The sequence below is a fragment of the Ictidomys tridecemlineatus genome, chromosome 6 (assembly GCF_052094955.1).
Source record: "Ictidomys tridecemlineatus isolate mIctTri1 chromosome 6, mIctTri1.hap1, whole genome shotgun sequence".
NCBI classification, from domain to species: Eukaryota; Metazoa; Chordata; class Mammalia; order Rodentia; family Sciuridae; genus Ictidomys; species Ictidomys tridecemlineatus.
In genome coordinates this window covers 87,607,878-87,629,216 of record NC_135482.1, presented here as the reverse complement: position 1 = coordinate 87,629,216, position 21,339 = coordinate 87,607,878, and the positions used below count along the sequence as shown (strand labels likewise).

The 21,339-nt window shown below is 33.8% G+C and overlaps 1 protein-coding gene across 1 annotated transcript in view; it reads left to right on the top strand.

Moving 5' to 3' along the window:
* Window positions 1–21,339, top strand: part of Pde3a (phosphodiesterase 3A) — a 312,546-nt gene that overhangs the window by 195,986 nt on the left and 95,221 nt on the right. Inside the window, exon 3 of the mRNA XM_013360177.4 lies at window positions 3,921–3,971. Coding sequence (XP_013215631.3) covers window positions 3,921–3,971 — 51 coding nt within the window. The remainder of the gene's footprint in view (window positions 1–3,920; window positions 3,972–21,339) is intronic.

Genomic DNA, 21,339 nt, shown 5'->3' with positions numbered 1-21,339 from the left:
TCTTTTTAGTTGTAGATGGACACAATACCTTTATTTTATTTATTTATTTTTAAGTGGTGCTGAGAATCAAACTCAGTGCTTCACTAACACTAGGCAAGCACTGCACCCCTGAGCTACAACCCCAGCCCCTGTTTTTGCTCTTTTTTTGCTAGTTATTGGAAGAGGGCAGTGAATTCTGTGCTCTTCATATTTTAGTTCTGGCCCTAGAAAAAATGTGTACTTCTTGATATATTGTCATTGTCAAATATTATTTTTTTAAATCAATATATTTTGATTTATAATTTGCATTTGGTATTTAGTTTTTTTAACTGTGATACCATGCAGAATTATTATTCCAACCCTGAGAGTTTAAACTCATCCATAACAGCCAGCCTTTTATAAAATGTTTTTAGAAGATTATGATAAATCATTTCACTTGCAACCCAGTGCTCAAGTTTATTTTATCGTTAAAGTTGCCAAAAACAAGCATCTAGTCTTCCAGTTATTAATGCAAGATATTCCCAAGTTCTTAATAAGGCAAATGATTGAAATGTGCCAAGAATTGCTTTTGATAGTTCTAGTTGACAACTAATTAAATGTTGTAATTTAAATATTTCTAAATCATACAGTTTCTTTATTTGATTAGTGTTTGTGAACCTTATTATAATCAAATTTTAATTAGTATTAATGGGTATTCATTAGCAGTAATGCCAATAAATTAGAATAATTAAAAAGCTAAATTATTAAAGAAATATCAATTATATAAGCTTCTAATTTTACATAATGATCATCTGAGTTAATTTTTCTAAAATTGTATCCTAGCCAAACTAACTATAAATAAATCATTGAAGAAATTTCAAGGCCTACAGTGATTGGCTAAGTCTTATCTAAAATGAGTAGATTAAAATTATTTAGGTATATTTTTCACATACTAAACTGTATTTCTCAAGTGTTTTTTTGGGGGGGGGGAGGGGCAGGGACAGGTACTAAGGATTGCAACCAGGGCACTTTATCACAGAGCTACATCCCTCATCCTTTTTATTTAATTATTTTATTTTGAGATAGGGTCTTTCTAAGCTGCTGAGACTGGCCTCAAACTTGCCATCCTTCTGCCTTGGCCTCCAGAGTTGAATTGCTAGTATTACACGTGGGTACCACCTCAGGGGCACAATGTTTGTGTAATGGCTTTGAAAGCTTAATTTTAATTGCTGTATATTATTCTTTTGTATACTATCATTTCTTGGATAATTTCTCATTTGTTGGAGACACGGTGGTTAACACATTATAATTATTGGAATTTTACATTTGGTTTTACTAGTTCAAAGGGTATGAATTTCTAAGGCTATTTGGGTATATGTAACTATATCCATGTTTTATAAATGTTTGTAAATGTAATTATATACATTAAGTATGCATATATATGTTGTAATCTAGCAATGTATATGCTCACATTTCTCCCTAACTCATCCATTTTGCATCCTGATTAATTTCCTAATTTAATAGGCAGCAGTAGTATTATATTGTTTATACTGATTTATTGTTTATACTGAATTTCTTTCATTTCAAATAAAGTTAAAACTTTTCCATAAATGAATCAAGTATTGATTTTTTTTTCTTCTGTAAATTGTTCCTATCCTTCTCTCAAGTTTTCTATGAGAGTTGTGTTTCTTTCAAATTCATCAGCACTCTTAATGTGCTTAAACATTGTATTTTACCTACTATTTACTGCAGGTATTTTAGCAGTGGCAAATTTGTAAAGACATTTAAAAATTTTATACAGCCAGATCAATTGGTCCTATGTTGTGATTTAGGGTGGAAAAAGATATTTAAGGAAACAGTTTAGGGCTGGGGTTGTAACACAGTGATAGAGCACTTGCCCAGCATGGATGAAGCCATGGGTTCAGTTGCCAGCACTGGAGGGCATGGGAGAGAAGAGGAGGGGAAGGGAGGGAATGGAAAGGAGGAAGGGAGAGAGAGAGGGAGGGAGGGAGGGAGGGAGGGAAGGAGGGAGGAAGGAAAGGTTCACATTTATTTCAAGTTTGATTTGTATTTTCCAAAGCAGGTTAATATTTACCTAGATTTTTATTCTATTTTATATTTACCATTTCATATTTTAAGATAAATTGATTCTTTCAAATGTAGAATTCAAATTAGTATTTGTTATAAGGTTAAACTCATAATGTTTTCCCCCAAAAAAAAGCCTATTTCTTTTTTTTTTCATTTGTTGAATAATTCATTACTCTTGTTTTTTAACATTTTATTTTTCATCATTTTGGTGCGATATATACCTGTGTGTATTTCGAACAACCCAGTATATTTCATTCATTTGTATTTTGGTTATCCACATGTGGGATTAGGTTTTTAGAAAATGTTTTAATAATCAGGAGGCTGTTTTCTGCTTTGTAATATTTTCTAAGTGATGCTCTTTCTATGGTTTAGACATAGCTATACATCATCATGTGTTGATATCAGTACACATAGTGAGGTGATAACTACAGTTAAGAAAATGCCCTCGTCTCATCTCATTGCATTAACTTTCTCTCTTCTGTTCTTTTTTTTTTTTTTTGGTGTGTGTGTGTGTGTGTGTTTTAACAGTGTCTAGGATTTACTCTCTTAACAAATTTCCAAATCTACAATAAATATTACTAACTTTAGGTCTTATGCTGTACATTAGATTTTTAGATTTAATTATTCAACATAATGGATTCTTATATGTTCCCATGGGTAAAATTTATATTTGGTTGATGAAAAAATATTTTTATTTAGAAGTATTCTATTAACTGTTCTATGTTCCTCAGTAAAGATTAACCTTTTATCATTATAGAAAAATTCTTAATAACATTCAGTTGATCTTTTTATTGTTTTATCATGAAAAACTTACTTCTAAGAAGCCATTGCTTACAGAAAAATAAATGATGTCTATAAATACATGTATAGCCCACCTTGGGGGTACAGTACTTTATTGCAAATAGTTCTTTGGCTCTTGTGAAGAGCAAGTGTGCTGGGTGGACAAATGAATTTCAGTACCCTCAGTTGATATCTTTTCTTTCTTTAATATTCTTTCTGTAAATATTATTTTCTTTTCTTTTTTATTTGTTTGTGGGTGAGGATAGGGGGAGGATACTGAGCATTGAACTTGATCTCACACATGCTCAGCAAGCCCTCTACCACTGAGCTACATCCCCAGCCCTTTTAAATTTTATTTTGAGTTGGGGGTCTTGCTAACTTGCCGAGGCTGGTCTCCAACTTCCATCCTTCTGCCTCAGACTCCTGAGTAGCTGAGATTGCAGGTGTGCACCACCACATCCAGCTCTTCTATAAATGTTTTTCTAATAAATAAATAACCTGCTTTGTAGGCAGAACAGCTGGGGGCTATTACAACAATGGAAATAACTTGATATTTTATAGTCTTTGTGAAGAAAAAAATACATGTTGGGATTTCAGGGGCATCTTTCACACTATATCATACTATTATTTTTAGAACTCTCATGTTTTGGTGATATTACCAAAATAGAATTAAAAGATTATTGAAATGTTTTGAGCTTCTGGTTCTTATTTGTGACAATAGGTCAGACTACACTATTAGATCACTCAGCATATTTTCCTACTTAACTAGAAGCTTCATGCTATACAAATAAAGCTTTACAGGATTTGACATCTATCTAGGATGTTCCTGGCAAAGAACAGTAAAGTTCTATATTTGCCAGTTCTATTTGTCACCTACTGATGTGCACCTTCAAAATAACGAGAGGTTGAAACACTTGCTATCAAACTCCAAGTTTACGTTTTCAGGTGTGTTGATTTATTCACAATGATTATTTAATGTATTACTATTAGAACACAGATTTCAGTAACTTAATTGTTCTTCAAAAGAAAGAATAAAAAGATTGATCACGTCACATGATCATTTAATTGACCATAGTTGTGTTGTCACCTTACAGCTCCTGGGACACTCGGAATGGGACCACAAACGAGGGCCAAGGGGCTCCCAGGTATGTGCCTTCTCTCTTCCCCATTTTGTTACTTAATGCTTGGAGCCATGAGTTTTCTGAAACTCAAGAAATGACAGTAAGTCGAGAGAGGAAGCAGCACCGTGATCATGCCATTTGTTTCTATTTAAGTTAGCTGTAATTAAAGTCTGGATTTCCATCCCCAAAGGCGGACGCCAGTATATTCCTCCTGAGAGCTTTCTGCCATCCCCGATGGCTCGTGTTTATGTGAACAGAGATTTTATATTCGTCTTGTCTCTGCAAAAGACATTTTGATCAACAACCCACTCTCTTGATTTTTAATTCACTTCCTTTGATATTTTTTCCATGTATTTTCTGTTTTCCCCTCTCTCTGTCTTCCTGTTTTTGGTTAAATATTTTGAAATACAATCAGGGTAAACTCTGAACTAATTAAAACATTTTCTCTCTAAATTAACTGTCTTCATCTAAGGGAAATAGAAAGATGAAAGGACCTATTATTTTTTGAAAAGAAACAAATTTGAAACCTTTCTATATTACCAGACTCTTTTCATTGTCTTACTTTATGTCTCAGGCCAGGAGAAAAACTTCCATGACGCATTTATGCTTTTTTAATGACCTAATTAGACAATGTGGATTTGTTTTGCTTCCATAATTACTTGGCCTGACAGAATAAAGGCTGAGTTTTACACTAAGAAAATTATCTCTCCTCCTAGTGTATTTTTTAAAGAAATATAATTTTTTTTTCTCATAGCACTTGATGTTTACCTGACTCTAAACATACCAAATAAAAATGAAGTGGGTGGAAAATTTTACCTCTGCTGATCACTTTTGTACATGCTACTAAAAAATATTGTGAAAAGAGAGTCCCATGCACAGTACTGTAAGTGTGAGTTCATCGTAAGTGTGAGCTTTCCCCAAATGTCGCATACACCTGGTCATGATGAGTGTATGGATCACTGTATTTACCTCAAGTCACTGGGAAAATAAAACCAAATTAGTCTGTTGTTTGAGTTGAGCTTTCATTGGGTATGGTTTTATTTTTGTCCGTTATTAATTTGATTATTAAATAATCTAAACCAATTCAATAAGTTAGGGTTATCTCACAGAAGGTGTGCTTTGCCCTCTCTGCCTCAGTCTCCTCCTTATCTCTTTTCCCTCAACCATGCTCACTCTGTACACATCTGTTATATTAAAGTAGAATTTGATACAAGGCTGATGATGAAATAATATTAATATTAATTATAAAATTAATTAATATTATTAATATCAATATTAATTCTTGGTGATTCAAAACCAATAGTAAAGGTAAGCCCAGATAAGGAAGTCCATGGTGTCTGATCGTTGCCACCAAAGATGTTTTAATATTAAGAATGACAGAGCAAGCTGTTGAGGTCTTGTCCCTTCAAAATAATGACGCGCTTTGATAATAGTACTAAGTGTGTGTGAGAGTGTGTATGTGTGTATCAATTAAAATTGTTGCTTAAAATATATTACTTCCTATGTGGCATAGTTTGCCATAATTTGTCTTCACACTGGGATTGGTCACTCTGTCATATAAATTGGAAAGATTATTTAAAAGTACAAAAATTTAATTTTAAATGTAATACACAGAATCAAAAATAATTTAAATTCCAGATACTACATGTTAACTAGAACAATTCAGAATTATACACACAAAATATTTTTAATAACTGAAGTTTGATGGAAGTTTAGAGCCTGAAGTAGTTGTGAAAAGCAAAGAAGTCAGAACTGTCATGAGCATCAGGTTCTGTCTTGGATCTCTCAACTCACGAGTAACTATTCTAATTGTTATATACCTTTGTCTACTTTAAGTCTTTTTTTTTTTTTTTACCAAATCAGATAAAAACTGTTAAGGTGAAAATCAAAAACATATTGCAGTCAAACCAATAATAACTGCAACCAAGCTGTTAGTCTTTGGAAATTCTAGATAGATAAATTAAGCTTATTAGATAATAAACTCTTTTCTAAATGTAGTTCCTCACTTTGGGGGGGGGGTGTTATGTTTTGGATCTTTGAGGTTCTTGACACCTTCTTTTCTGGCTTTTTGTTTTTTAGAGATAATATGCCCAATGCCTATCAGCCTTTCAAACAGGAGCTCTTAATATTTACTGCTATTCCAAGGCCTAGCTCATATCCTATCTCAGTTTAGTTTAGTTTGTTTCCTACCAGGGATTGAATTTAGGACTACTCAAAAACTGAGCCACATCTCCAGCCCTATTTTTTTTTAATATTTATTTTTTTTAGTTGTAGTTGGACACAATACCTTTATTTCACTTATTTATTCTTATGTGGTGCTGAGGATCGAACCCACGGTCTCTCACGTGTGAGGTGAGTGCTCTACTGCTGAGCCACACCCTAGCCCCCAAGACCTATTTTATATTTTATTTATCGACAGGATCTCACTGAGTTGCTTAGCACTTTGCTATTGCTGAGGCTGGCTTTGAACTCATGATCCTCCTGTCTCAGCCTTCTGAGCCACTGGGAATATAGGCGGGTGGGCAGTTTCATTTAATTTGTCTTGGTTTTTTAAAACTCTTACTGCATCTATAGCACAGTTATGGATCTAACTTGGAAGAAAACTTGGAAAGATAGTTTACTGCTTTCCAAGAGGTCACAAACTACAGTTAGAACAAACTTCTCTGTATTATTCATATGCAAGTCAGTCTGGTAGATGAAATAGCAAACGTATAAATAAAGTGTGATGGGATTTAGGTGAGAGAGAGTAGTTCTTCTCCCTAGTAGAACTAGGACATGCTTCCATGTTTCCTAGAATTCATTCTGGCAGATATGAGCCTTCAAGGATGGGCAAACTTTTGAGAAGTAGAGAGAGAAAGGTGAATGAAAATGTTTGGGCAAAACTCTGAACTGGGAAGAGTGGGGCACATTTGGATGTAAGTGAATGTTCTTGATAACTTCTTTATAAACACTTACTGGATTGAAGTTCTGTAAAGGAATGATCTAGAGAATGATATACATTATAGCTGAGGAAGTAGAAGTAAGGAAGATCAAGAGTTTGAAATAAAGTCCCGGAAGAATTAGTGCCATCCACACAGACTACTTGAAAGGGAAGATGCACAATTCATGGTTAGCAATTTTAAGGGAGAAGTGGTGATGAGAATTTGAAAAAGGAGCTTCCAATGAATGCTTGAGAGACCACTCTGATGCTCTATCACGAGTAGAGCAGAAGGTGTCAATTTGGGAATGCTGATCATACCTATGATAATTTATCAACACCAGTAGATAGACTCCCAGAAGGAGAATATTAAAAGCAAAAAAAAAAAAAAAAACCGAAGAAAAGCTGGTCCTTGGAGAAAACTTACTCTTGGGACTGAGAAGAAGGGAGCTACTGCATGTACATGGTCTCGCCAGGGACCAGCTGGAGAAGTGATTCAGAATCAAAAGCAGTGTACACCTGCTCAGGTGTACACCAAGGAGAGCACTGAGACCACAGACTCAAGAAAATAAAACACTTGGAAAATGCCTTTGTTTTTTCTGATTAGGCTACTCGTGAACTTTGAGAAGTGATTTTGATAAGTAGTGGTGGAAGCAGAGTAGAGGAGTTGAGAAGTATAAGATACCATGGAGATGGCTTGAGGAACTTTGTAAAAGAAGGGCGGGGTTGTAGAAAGGCATGGCAGCAGAAGTGAGTGAGGGGTTTTAGTGTGTGTGTGTGTGTGTGTGTGTGTGTGTGTGTGTGTGTGTGTGTTTTAATGCTAAGGTGCTAAATGAGTCTTAACAATTCCTGAAAAACAAAAAGAATAAGTGTGGAAAAGAATAAAGCTAAATTTCTCAATAGTGAGCTGGTTAAGGATTGAGAGAATGGTGCTTTCCAAGGAGAACATGCACCCCCACCTTGGTCCTTTGACACCTGGTTATGTGTTTTTTTACAGTTGAGTCCCACCCTACCCCACCCTACCATTGACAACTACTTCAGAAAAATGGGCCATATTCTAAAATGAACAACTTACTAGATAAACAACTTAGTAGATACCCAAGCTTTGGAAAGATAGGAGAGACATCTGTATCTGAATAAGAGAAAAAAAATAGGGACAGATATTATTAAATGGAGAAAATAGTATGACCCTAATGATTGCAGTTTTCTCGATTGATAAAAACTGTATAAATTTGGAGATGTAATAATGGGAAATTTGAATGGTAGAAAACATATGGAATAAATGTCGTTGTAGATAGCTAAAAAGGAGAATTGGCTTGATGTCTTGAGTATCAAACCATGGCTAGGTATCAAGGGTAGAACTATTTCAGATGGGCATGCTTGCCTGAATGACAAAGTTTAGTATATTTTACTTTAATGTTAAAAAAAAAATGAAAATATATCAGGTAATTTTTTTTCAGTCTTGCAGAATCAAAAATGTAACAAAACAACTTTCGCTTTCAAAACTTGCCTAACAATATTTAGCAGCATATAGAGGTAAGCTGTTTCTTTTCCTCTGGTGCTTAATAAGTAACAGATTTTTCTTAAATTTGTCTTCATCCGTTAAAGTTATACCATAAATGCAGTATCACAAGATTTAAGAAAGGGCACCCTTCATAAATAATACCTTTCATGTAGAAAACAATACTTGTCTTTGTTTAGATAATTTCAATTTAATTGCATATGACTTAAGACTTAGCAAGAATTTCATTTAAGTTGATTTATTTTACTTAATTCTCAGTAATTCTCTGGTAACATTTGTCAGCTCCATCCCAAATTTCTGGTTGGTTTTTCTTCTTTTATTTGTTCTGTTGAAAAACAAATGATAGTAGAGACTATCTTTCCACCATTCAAATTTTCCACTATTACGTCTCCAAATTTACGCAGTTTTTATAGATCGAGAAAACTGCAATCATTAGGTTCATGGTATTTTCTCTACTATTTTCCAAAGAAAATAGTAGATCTACTCTCAAATAATAGATCATTCAAATGTAGGAAAGATGCAAATGATAATCTTGCAAAAGCATGTAGAACTTTTTTATCTGGCTGTGTTCCCAGTAATACCAACTGATGTCAGGAGATGACATTCTCAGAAGGCAATTAGGACTTTTTTTTCCCCCTCTTCAAATTCTTGAAGAAAAGTTTTCCAGTGGGAAGTTAAGAGACAGTAGAAAATTGCTGTCCTGTAAAAAGCATTAAAGTGGTAGAAAGAGATTCCAGGGAATCCATAATTTACATATCACTTGGTTAAGGGTCATTATGGAAAAGATTAGTTCAGTTTGTGAATTTGTGAACCTGGTAGTATTTTAATATGCTGGGAACCAACAGGCTTTTATTCATCAATAGTCAAATACAAGCAGGTTCTTTTGTCACTTGGTACATTATTAATATCTTACTTCCAGCCAAGCTTTATAAACTAGAATTAAGACTGCTTGCTGAAAGATCAGCTTGTTCTAAAACTAGATGGAAAGATCCATCTAGTTCTTCTTTAGGTAATGTCATTCTAGTATATTTCCCTAAATAATTGAAATTTTGTTTATACAATAAAAAAGAAGCAGAATATATTGGTGGAAAAAATGTTATGAAATGCACTAGCCTATTAGTATGATTGAAAGTTATCTGTGGCCTTCTTAGAAGGATGTTTTTAATTGTCCACCAAAGCACTAGAGATTCCAGTCTGTAAAACTATTAGAATAAGAAGCAGCCATTCAGAAGCAGCTTTTGTAATACTGCTTAGGGCTTAAGGATGAATTTTGTTGGGAAGTCATTCCTAACTTTTTTGAGTACCTGAGTATTCAAGAGTATGAATCTGTTAAGGTTAGCTACTGATTTGATTAACCTAATCCCTTGTTTGTTAAAGTCTGATTTAGTGACAGATCAATTCTTTTCTGGGTTAAATTGTTTGATAATGTGAAGAATAACTAAAGCATATTCCAGATTTCTCTGAAATAATGCCATATAAATTTATTAAAGTTAACTCCTAACATATTTTGGAGAAATGACCAGCCATATTTTCCAGGAATTTATATTAAGGAATTAATATGAGTGGATTGGCATTCTATTATTTCATTTCCCAAATGCCCAGCATGTTACCACTCATTAGCAGTTTATGCTCTAGTTGGAGCTATCTGCCAGGGTCACTCTTTTTCTGCAAACATAGTGTCTTTTACTTGCATTTTATTCTGCTTTTTAAATTTTCCTTATATGAATTTAACAACTGTTAACTACTAGATTAGAAATCTTTCCAGAATTTGTTTCTTTCTGGGCATTTCTTTAAGGAATCTTTTGTTTGTATTGTTCATGAATGCTTGTTGTGACATTTCTTTAAATTTTTCTTATATGGGCAGGAACCACACAACCAATACTTATTAGGGCCCCATGCATAGTAGGAGCAGCCTTAGCATCTCATGCAATAGTGGTGAGAAGGTACTAGAATATCATATCCTTCATCTTTCAATTATATCTACTGCATTGGATACTTTTCTTTTTTTTCTACTTGAAGTTTAGTATGACAAACTTTAAAAGATATAGACGTAGGAAATTTGTCTTATAGGTACAGTGTTCACAGTATCCAGAGTGCCAAGAAAAAACAGACATTTGTCTTTGTCCTCAGAGAAGGAAAAGTAGTGGCTAGTCTTTAAAAATGGAAACAACTAGTGAATTTCTTCTCTTTCATCCTTGGTCTTTACCTTTAGATGCCAAAGGCAAACCCAGTTATAATAGTAAAATGTTTCCAGATATGGTTAGATGTCCCCTGGGAGGCAAAATTGCTTCTGGGTGAGAATTATGGTGAATACAGCATATTTTCCTTACCAAAAGTATGGAAGATGGTACACAAATATGTATAAATTTTGACAATTCATGTGAGAATATTGGAAATTCCTCCTTTAAGCATTTATACTTTCATGTTATTAGGTTTCATTTGTAAGTCTATCAAATAGCAATCTCAAAAAGCATATTCATTTCCCTACGAAGTAATATTCTCATGGTGGAATTGTGTCCTAGAAAATGAGAGGGGAAATCCATTGTTCCCACACTTATGTATTCAAGTGACTCAAAGGAACAGCTGGAGAGAGAATGTGGCTCTGTCCACACAGTGGCTGTATGGAACATATGTTTCTTGGTGAACTGATGGATGACCTTGAGTATGTCACTCTTTATTAAAAGTCCTGGTCTCTTTAAAAGAGCATCGATGAACAGGAATCCAACAAGTCTACAGAAATAAAAGGGAAAATTGCCACTGGCATTTATGCTTTTATTTCTCCCCATGTTTATGGATTAGTAGACATGCTATTTAATGTTTATTGAATGACCTCCTTATCGTGAGGACAATGGACATCATTCACATGATAAGTGGGTGTCCTTATGCTTGTTTTGCTAAAGTACAACCTTGTTATCTTATGTGAAATCGAACAAAGCAGTGAACTAAGCTGTGTTAATAATAACTGTGTGTCTGCAGAAGCTGCAAATGGTTGAAGTAATATTTACTAAGGGTACAAATATAATAATACATTAGACCTTATGCCACAGTTTTTGACAACTTTTGCAGTTATTTTATTATATTCTTTTCCCCTTGAACATGTTGATGAGATATTCATTAAGAAAATGAATTAATGCAAGTATTTTATGTGTAAGTTCCTATAAAGTAAATAAACATATTCTGGAAACTAATATTTTTTTGCTCAAAAGTTTTGCCTTCCTCTTACTTTCTAGAGCAGTTAATTTTATCTTCATAAAATTTCAGTATCTGACAAAGAGAAATAATTTTTTTATCACATGCTGGGTGATTTTTATGCAGTCTGTTTCATAGAGTAAGTTTTTTTCATTAAATCTGAGAACATATTCTACAAGGCCATGTGGGGGGATAGAATTTTTATTTTCACTGTATTTACAGATAAAACTAATGAAAGCAAGATGGTGGATATGTAGCCAGATTCTCCTAGAAGGCAAAGTCAAAGGCTAGGGTATACTCACTAAAAACAAATCATAAGATAAAAAGGTAGGTAAATGTGAGGTGAGGTGAAGAAGGTCATGTGTCAGTTAGAAAGCCAGTTACCTTCAGGGTGAACAGAGGTAAAGAAAATGGGAAATGGTTATGGGAAAATGTTAATCTTTCAAGATGAATCTAAACACCTGTTTTGTTCTATAAACTAAAAAGACCAAGATACAGGATTTTAGTTCTTTCTTGGTACAACTTTTGAAAATTTGGAGGCAGTGAATGTTTTTAGTTAATTTTTTTATTAATGCTGATCCAAATTATAGGTATAAATATGTATTTTTAATAGTATTAAAAGCTTATTTATGATACAGGAATTTTTCTTTGTCTCCATATTAGGGGAACAACTAAAAGATTGTTGATAGCATTGTTCATACAATTTTATATTGTCATCAAAGATACTGATTTTTGTTTGTTTGTTTTACACTCAGAGAAAGATTGCTTGGCAGCATTAAATGATTCTCACATTTTCTGTAGCATACAGTCATCCTGTAAACATAAGTAAATGTGAGGAACTGAAGCTACTAATTAGTTTCAAGCTCTGGAACAGCATTAGAAATATTAATGAGGTGAAATTATCTTAAAGGTCACAAGAATAAAACTTGTTGTCAGGTTTGATTTTGGGGATCATAGGGCTTTTTGATTTTGAAGGGTGTGTGTACTGATGCATTATGCAATGACCAATTCCTGGAAAACTCTGGATGTTGCAAGTTGAAGTTTGTTCTTATTGGAAACCTGCAGTTATCAAACTTGAATCAAAAGCTTTTGCTTGCTGAATCTTGTGGTTTTTATGGTTAAGTACTTCTGGGTGACAGTTCACACTTGGATCACTACAACTATTTCCATTTTAGAATTTTGTAACCAAGTTCTTTTCTTGTCCAGTCATTTTAACCCTGAGTTTACAAAAGGTTGTTCATAGATTTATTAGTGATACGTGCTTAAAAGATCAATTTACAAAATAAGATGAAACTAAAACCCTCAGAAGATTGTGTGACCAACAGATGGAGAAGTTTCAAAAGGAAACCATCAGGATTAGTCTGGAAGATGAAGTGCAGACACATGTAAAAGCATGAGTTCTCAGAATAAGAATATTAGGAGCAAAGGAAAGAAAGAAGTTATATATCAATGTTGATGCAGCAGAGATCCAATGGAATAAGGATTGGTCAGTATAACTATCTCATAAAACAAAATAAGGACATGAGCATTTCAACCATGTTGGGAAGGTTAGAGTATGTATGAAACCCTTTTTATTTGGAGCTTTGGCATGTCTGAAGGCCAGGTTTATTACTTTTTGTCCCCAGTTAGGTTTCAACTTGGTGCTATGACTTGTTGACAGTTCTCTTCTGATGCCTCAAAAATGTGACGGTACAGTGCAGGTGCATTGTATCTTCAGCCTGTGTGTGTTTAAATTCTAATTCACCATATTAGTTTGTGAAGTCTAATCTGGGACAATTTATTTTTCTTTTTCATATAGAAATATATAATATGACTTTAAATAAATTCCTAAATCATTTAAGCCAGTGTTATTTTATTCTGATGGTGGCCACCTAGCATACAGTGAATTTTTAATAAGTACTTAAAAATGAAAACGTGTTATGATTTATGAACATAAATGAAAGTAAATGAGCTTGGGTGTTTAATTTATTCAAGCAAACTGTGCTGAACCTGGGTGTCTTGAGGAATTTTCTGTTAACACATAATAAAATAGAGCAGCCCTCTAGCAATTGATGAACTCCTCTCTAAATCGTGAAAAAATAAGATCCCAAAGTCTTTTGTTTTATTTATGCTGTTCTTCTGCTTTCAGACTTTTTACAGCATCCAGGTGAATTGAGATTTCCTAACTTTACTATCTTTGGGGGCCTTATTGTAGAATAGTGTTGGATTCTACATCATGATAGCAGGAAGGATTTTTCATATTGGCTTTGATTAGAAGATAGTATTTAAATGCATTCTTTCCGCTATAGAAGCATGCCTTGTCATTCTCAGGGCATATGGCTGCTACCTCCCTTTCCCTTTCCCCTTTCCCCTTTTCTCTTCCCACATGGAGTTTTTGAGTGCGGGAGTGATCCTGTCTCATGCTGCTCAGGGAACTTAAATTTACATAAGGACTTTAATAGAAACTCATGACACATGATATGACCAGGCTTTTCACTATTTTTTGCTATTTATTTGGCTTAAAATCAGTGGAACAAACTGAACTTGGCATTGCTATTTCTGTTCAAAAAGAAGAAAAAATATATAATTTTACCATTTCTTATGTTTTGGTCTTGGCACTGTGGCTTTTGTTTATGGAAAAAGACAGGAGAGGAAAGAGCATTATTTTAACTTCACATGATAAATAATCATGCCAAACTGAAATTTCCTTAAAAAGTATGATACTTTTTTCTTATAATTACAATGCAGGTTGCTACTAACTCAGTGCAAGTTCAAAATAAGAAATAGCATTCATAACTTCCTTAAATAGCATTATTGGTTTAAATGTGTCACTATGATTACATCTTAATGGTGACATTCATTAGAATGCAACCAGTTTCTGTACTTACCCATGAGTAAGAGAAACCCTTTTATTATAGATGTTATTTCCTCTTGATAAGTTCTTTTAGCATAAAGGAAAAGTATCACAGTTAATTTTAATAAAACTGATAGCTAACACTTTTTGTTAACCTCCTTTGTAAATGCTTTATGGACATTATGAACTGAATTAAAATATATTTATCTGAAGTGTATTTCTACCAAATATTAATAATAAAAATAGGAATAGTATATGTATATGACTCTTAAAAGTATTTATACACTACTGTGCATAAAAATCTCAATTCATAGACAAATTACAGGAAGTATAAAATTTTCCCAGAATGAATAGTATATTTATTATACATATTATTTGCATTGCCAGAAGTATGGGAGAGGCTGCTGGTTATAGCTCTCTCTTCTTATCTATATCTATCTAGGTATCTCTCTCTCTCTCTCTCTCTCTCTCTCTCTCTATATATATATATATATATATATATATATATATATATATATATATATATATATGATTTATATTTATATTTAAAAAGTGCTGGGGCTAGAACTAGAACCCAGGACTTTGCTCATGCTGGACCAGCACTCTTCCATCAAGCTAAAGCCCCAGCCTGTAGTATGCAATATATTAAACATATAGTACAGTGAATAATATATAAAAAAATATATACTTGCCACTTAGATTCAAATTTTGTTAATTCATAGCAAGGCAATTAATTAGAGATACTCCTATTAAATTTTTTAATATATAATTTTTTCTCATTAATATATTCTTTGGATAAATCTTTAAATTCCATTTGACATTTTGGGAATTTAAAGGACATGAAAAACATTAGAGAATATGGAAAAACAATATGAAAAAGCTTAATTTTATTAGGTTTTAAGTGAGACAAGCAGGATGGATCGATTTTTATAATTTTAATCTGATTACGCTGATAAGTATATAGAAAAGTAATACCTAATTTAGCACCACCTCAAAATACTGGTATGTGATCATTAATAATAAATTAGCAGTCTGGTGCAGTGGTACTTATCTGTATTCCCAGTGGCTTGTGAGGATGAGCTGGGAGGACCTCAAATTCAAAGCCAGCCTATGCAAAAGCAAGGCATTAAGCAACTCAGTGAGATCCTGCCTCTAAATAAAAATAGGGCTGGGGATATGGCTCAGTGGTCAAGTGTCCCTGAGTTAATCCCCCGTACCCGAAATAAATAAACATACAAAAATGTGTTATGTGCATTGTGTGTGTGTGTGTGAGTGTGTGTGTGTGTGTGGTGTATCTCTATCTCCTATACTACAGATAAAATCATCTCTTTGGAGATATTAGCAGATTCAAGAAATTTTGTTAATACTAGCAATTCTTTCCCATAGAATAGACTAGCTTTGTTAATCACACATAAACATATTTTTCAAAATCATGTTTTAGAAAAAAAAATCTTTACCAAATTAACTTCTTCAAATGAGTTGCATTTTTCTATAAAATTGGAAAACTGATGTTATATTGCTACAATGTCTTCTATAGTGTTATTTTCTATATATCATAAGTAAAATTTAATGATTATTTTAACAAAGTAAAGTGCAAATATGTTCTATACATTTTTATTTTAAGTTTAATCATATGTGGGGGGGGACTACAGATGGTGTATAATCTCCTTCATAACCTTTTAGGGATAATAATATTTCCATTCACAGTAGAATAGTTTTGTAGCACATAATCACAGGATAAGGATTATAGAATTTATTATGGTATCACACTATCTCATATATCATCAGTAACTAATACAGAGAACAATGCACATGCATTGTGGCATTAAACATTAGGATATACAGCTAGCAGGTGAATGACAGAGTGATGATTCAGAATGTTTTCTCCTTCAACTCTGCTTAAAGTACTAAGTTGATTAGATTGGGAGGAAATAAAATTTTGTACTTAAATTTTTAATCAATTTCAGTGGAGCAAGTGCTTGCATGTTTGTTTATAACCCAATAAGGAAACATAAAAATAAGGCTTAAAGGTATAGGTTGACTTCAAGCCTAGAATCATATGGCTTTTGTAATAGCAAGTACCACCTTGGGCTTTGTTAGCAGTAATCATGGCATCTGGAACTGAAGAATTAGCTCAACAAAATCTGTATGAGCCAGATGATCCCTGCAATAGTGTATTCATTCTGGAGGCAAGATGTTAAGGAGGTTATTCAAGGAAAGTTGATGCATTCATCTGGATGAGTAGTGTATCTAGAAATGATATCCCAGAAGATGTACAATTTTCACATAGAAAAGACCCTATGATGAGGGGCAAGGGTGGAGAAAAGCTGTGCTGTGCTTTCTTGAATCATCAAAAATGTTAGAATATAGAAGGGAAGTGAGTTTTTTTTTTTAAAAAAATATATAGTCCTATAAGATACTGTGTAGACAAATGAATAGATCATAGGGCAATGTGAATCTGAATATGAGGCTAACATACCTGGCTATTCAAAAGGATTTAGAAATAAAAATATAATAAGGTATAGAATATTCCTGAATAGCAATGGTTTAACTCATTGTTACACAGAAAAGTTTCTATCAGAGTAAATGAGCTAATTTCAAAAGAGTATATTTCTTTTGGGCTTCTGAACAGAAATGAATCATCCAAAAATTCTAAAATCTTAATATTCTAAATTAGTGGGTTGCTCATTGTGCCTCAGAGAAGAGCCCTTTAGCTGTGCTCTTTACTTAATGCACATTTGCACATCCAGGCAACTGTGAGTTTTACTTTCAAATCTGGGCTGTATTCTGTGTGGAGTAGCTTCATCAATTCTGCTTGGGGGCTGTGCTGTGAAGCAGTCATGCCTGTGGACTGCAGACCCACTCAGTGTCACCCATGTGGCTTACCAGAGAGTCTAATTGACAAAGTTTTAGGTGGAGCTAGGAAATTCAAATTGTGGGAGCTTGGGTTTAGCTTTATATCAGTCATATGTCCATTAGTATGCACAAAGGATAATGAGAATAATATCCTTAAGGGCATAAGGACAATGAAATAAAGGTATTAAGTACAGAGTTGAAATACTCAAAATGAACACTGAGGACATTGATGTGGGTTTCTTGTTTAGCAAATTGGCACCGAAGCAATAATGTTTCATAATTCCAACGAGGGTCATTCACATCATAATCTTTGTGAATAGTGCTCACTGGAATTATGTAGTACACAATATGTGCAGCTGTACAAATGACTCCCTTTTGCCTTACACTACTTCTACACTAAAAGAACAAAACTCTTCTAAAACATAACCTTGATTATATCACTTTAATTCGCCATTAGAAAAACAAAGTCTGTTATTTTCTGGTTTCTAGATTTTGTAATGACATTTGCCTTCTCTGTCCACATGGATCAAATTTCTTGTACCGTGGCATAATAGTGTTTTACCCTATGGAGAGAGAGGGGTGGCAGGCAGTAGCAGGGATTGAATCCAGGGGCTCTTGACCACTTTTTAAGTTGACAGTGTGAGAAGTGACATCCCTAGCCCTTTTTATTTTTCATTTTAAGACAAAGTCTCACTAAATTGCTCAGGGCTTTGCTATGTTGCTGAGGCTGGCCTTGAACTTGCTGTCCTCCTGAGCGGCTGGAGTTACAGGCATATGCCTCTGCACCAGGCTTCCATTGTTGTTTTATAAGCACATTTTCTCCGCCTATAATAAATACATTTTCCCTTTTTTTATTTTCTCAAGTGCTTCATAAATATAGTTGAAACAGTCTGGGTCCCAGCTCTTACTTAAGCACTGATTGTACATTTTGCATCCAACTGACTTTATCAGGCTCTAGAGCACTGTAGACCCTCCCACTAGCCCAGGCTTCCCACAGCCAAGACCTGTCTTGGTTCATCTTCTTGACTGCGACGCAGGCCGAGTGAATGGGATGTGCCCTGGGAGACATGAGCATATAGAGCTCTCTTTTAACCTCCTTCACACGTTGGCTGTGGCGTGCCCTTGCTTTAACTAGGGAATGACTAGAATTCCAATCAGTATTTCTGAAAGCTGGTTTTATGGAAAAAAAAATGAGAATCATTCTAATAGAATCTGACCTTTAAAACACATGTTATAACTGATTATACATGGTGACAATGTTTTCCAAATTGTAGAGTTACTGCTGGTAAGAGGTATGAATAACCTTTTTGTTCTATAATGATTTTTAGTAGAAACTATATTAAAGAAGGGTAGTTGAAAAGCTTTTAAACAGAAATCCAGAGGGCAATTCAGATTGTTTATAATAAACTTTTTCTACCTATTTCATTAACATACTTTTTTTGTTAATTATTAATTAGGTTAAAAAATAAAACCTAGTTCCAAAAAAGAAAGAAAGAAAAAAATAAAAACAGCTTTACCAGATTCTAAAACCATTTCTAAGGTGTTACCAAAGTACCTTAGGATGTTAAAAGAATGTTTTATTAGTTTATAGCTCTTTAACAAATTCCTAATATCAAAATAAAATCTTCTACCCCAAAGTAAAAGAAGCTTTATAATATTTATCAAGTTCCAATTTTACATTGACCTAAAGATTGACAGTGTCAATTCTCATTGCTTCCTGTACAAAACATAAGAAGGTTTAAATAAAAAATTTTAAACATACCTTGAGTTAACCAAAGAAAAAGTAAACAAGCATTTATTGAAAAAAAAATTGCTTTTGCCAAACGTTGTGCTTGATTCACCTACAGAATGATTCTGGAAGGCAGATAACTTACTTATTTGGTTAAGGTATTGAGTACCAGGGTGTGGGTCCCATGCTAGTGAGTGAGACAGTTTAAGGAAAACAGGGCAGACAAACATTCACCCTTCTTAATGCTTATGTTATAGAATTCTAGGTACTATTATCACATCTTTATAAATGAGGAGATGGACTTGAATAGTTTTTATGAGTTGTCAGACCAAGCTAGAAAGAGGTAACTTTGTATTGAAAGTCCGTCCTGCTGACTTCAAAGGCAGATGTCGCCTCTGCCCAGTGACTGACTCCTTACCACAGAGTTGTCAAAGTGCTTCCCCAGACAAGGTAAAAATTCAGTTCTTTTGTACTGATGCTGATTACCTTCTTGTAAAACAGATCAACTCTTTATGTAATGATTTGCTAAACCTTGATTTTAACTAGAAACATAAGCCCTCTATTGTGTTGAAAGTTATAAATTTAGTTTCTGAAATTTAACTTCAGTGTCAGTCTTTGAATAGTGGTTTTCCAATCAGTCTCAAAAACACATAGGAAACAAATATTTCAGAATTTCTTTTCTAACAAAAAATAGTGATTTTGGCCAACAGAAATATAATAGTGCATTTTTTGCCGCCAAGCCTACTTTACAGAAATAAGATTTAGGTACAGTACACAAAGACATGCCACACCAGAACTTCAGGGCTCTCTGAACTTCCAGCTTCTCATGTGTGCAGCCCTACTGATCGTGAAGTTAGTTTGTTTGTGATGGAGTTGAAATTACCTTCAAATATGAACCTTGGAAGACCTCTAAGAGTGCCATATTCTCTAAGTAGTAGCAATCCGCAGGGGTAAAATTTACTATATCTTTTATTCTTAAAACTACACATCTATGAAAGCAAAAGGTCATAAAGAATTTTTCCTGTAATATCATGAAACAGTATGCTTTAAAGTTAGTCCTTCAGAATTCCACATGAGTTGAGCTGAAACATGAGTTAATGTGACAATGAAGGCTATGGCCTTTGACTTAATAAAAAACCCAGCTCTACTATTAAAAACATTTGTTACCTTGATGAGATAATTATCCTTTGAAGTCCTGGTTTTCCCATCTGGAAAATGGGATCATATCTACCTTAAAGTTTTTTTTCCCCCCTCTGGATAAGTCATATTATAAGGTATTAAATAACAAGAATCTATACAATAAACACTCTCCTTTAAATGATAGCTTTTAACATGTTTTACTGTGATCTGTGCAGTCTGCATAAGGTGATGAGCCCAGGTTTGCCTTCTCATCTGGTCCACCAGAATATCTACTAATGCTTCCCCCAGGCAGCGGAGAATCAGCTGACCAGGTCAAGTTTGTATAAATGTTGTAATGTTTGGTACATTTCCCTTTCGTCTTTGTCTACCAGAAGCAGCAAAATCTCTCAGTATTATTTTTCAGCAGTGAGAACATATGCTCTGTTATGAACTATTTCTTCCATGATGAGCAGGAGCCCACCATTACGCAGACTTCTTTGATATATGAGAGATGGCATCATAACTGAGCTCCAGAATGGAAAATCTTCCTTCCAAGATTCTGTGAACGTTGTTCAGTAGATTATTTATTGAGTTATCTCTGATTACATGAACAAGATAAATTATTTGTCTGACTTGGAATGCCTCCTTCTTAAGTAATTTATAAAGATTATATATCATCCATAAATTATTTCTCAAGAATTTTCAGTGGGAATACTAACTGCGACATCCTATATTTTATTTATTTATTTATTTATTTATTTTTTGGCACCAGAGATTGAACTCAGGGGTACTCGACCTAATGGTCGAGCCACGTCCCCAGCCCTATTTTCTATTTTATTTAGAGACAGGATGTCACTGAGTTGCTTAGCACCTCCTCCTTGCTAAGGCTGGCTTTGAACTCGCAATCCTCCTCAGTCTCCTGAGCCACTGGGATTACAGGCATATGCCACCGCACCCAGCAACATCCTGTATTTTACAAAATAAATTAAGACAAACTCGTCCTTACTAAAATGAATTTAACCTTTTAATTCATTTTTTTTTACTTACATCAAAGAATAAGTAAATTTCAGGTGAGTTAATTGTTAAATAACTATTTCATTAGGGCTAATGTATAATTTAAGATTGAAATATAAAATTAATTACGATTAAACTGTATGAAAGTTCTGATTGAAAGCAGGAAAAAAATAAAGTTCTGATTAAATAGAAAATTACATAAAATGAATTTTT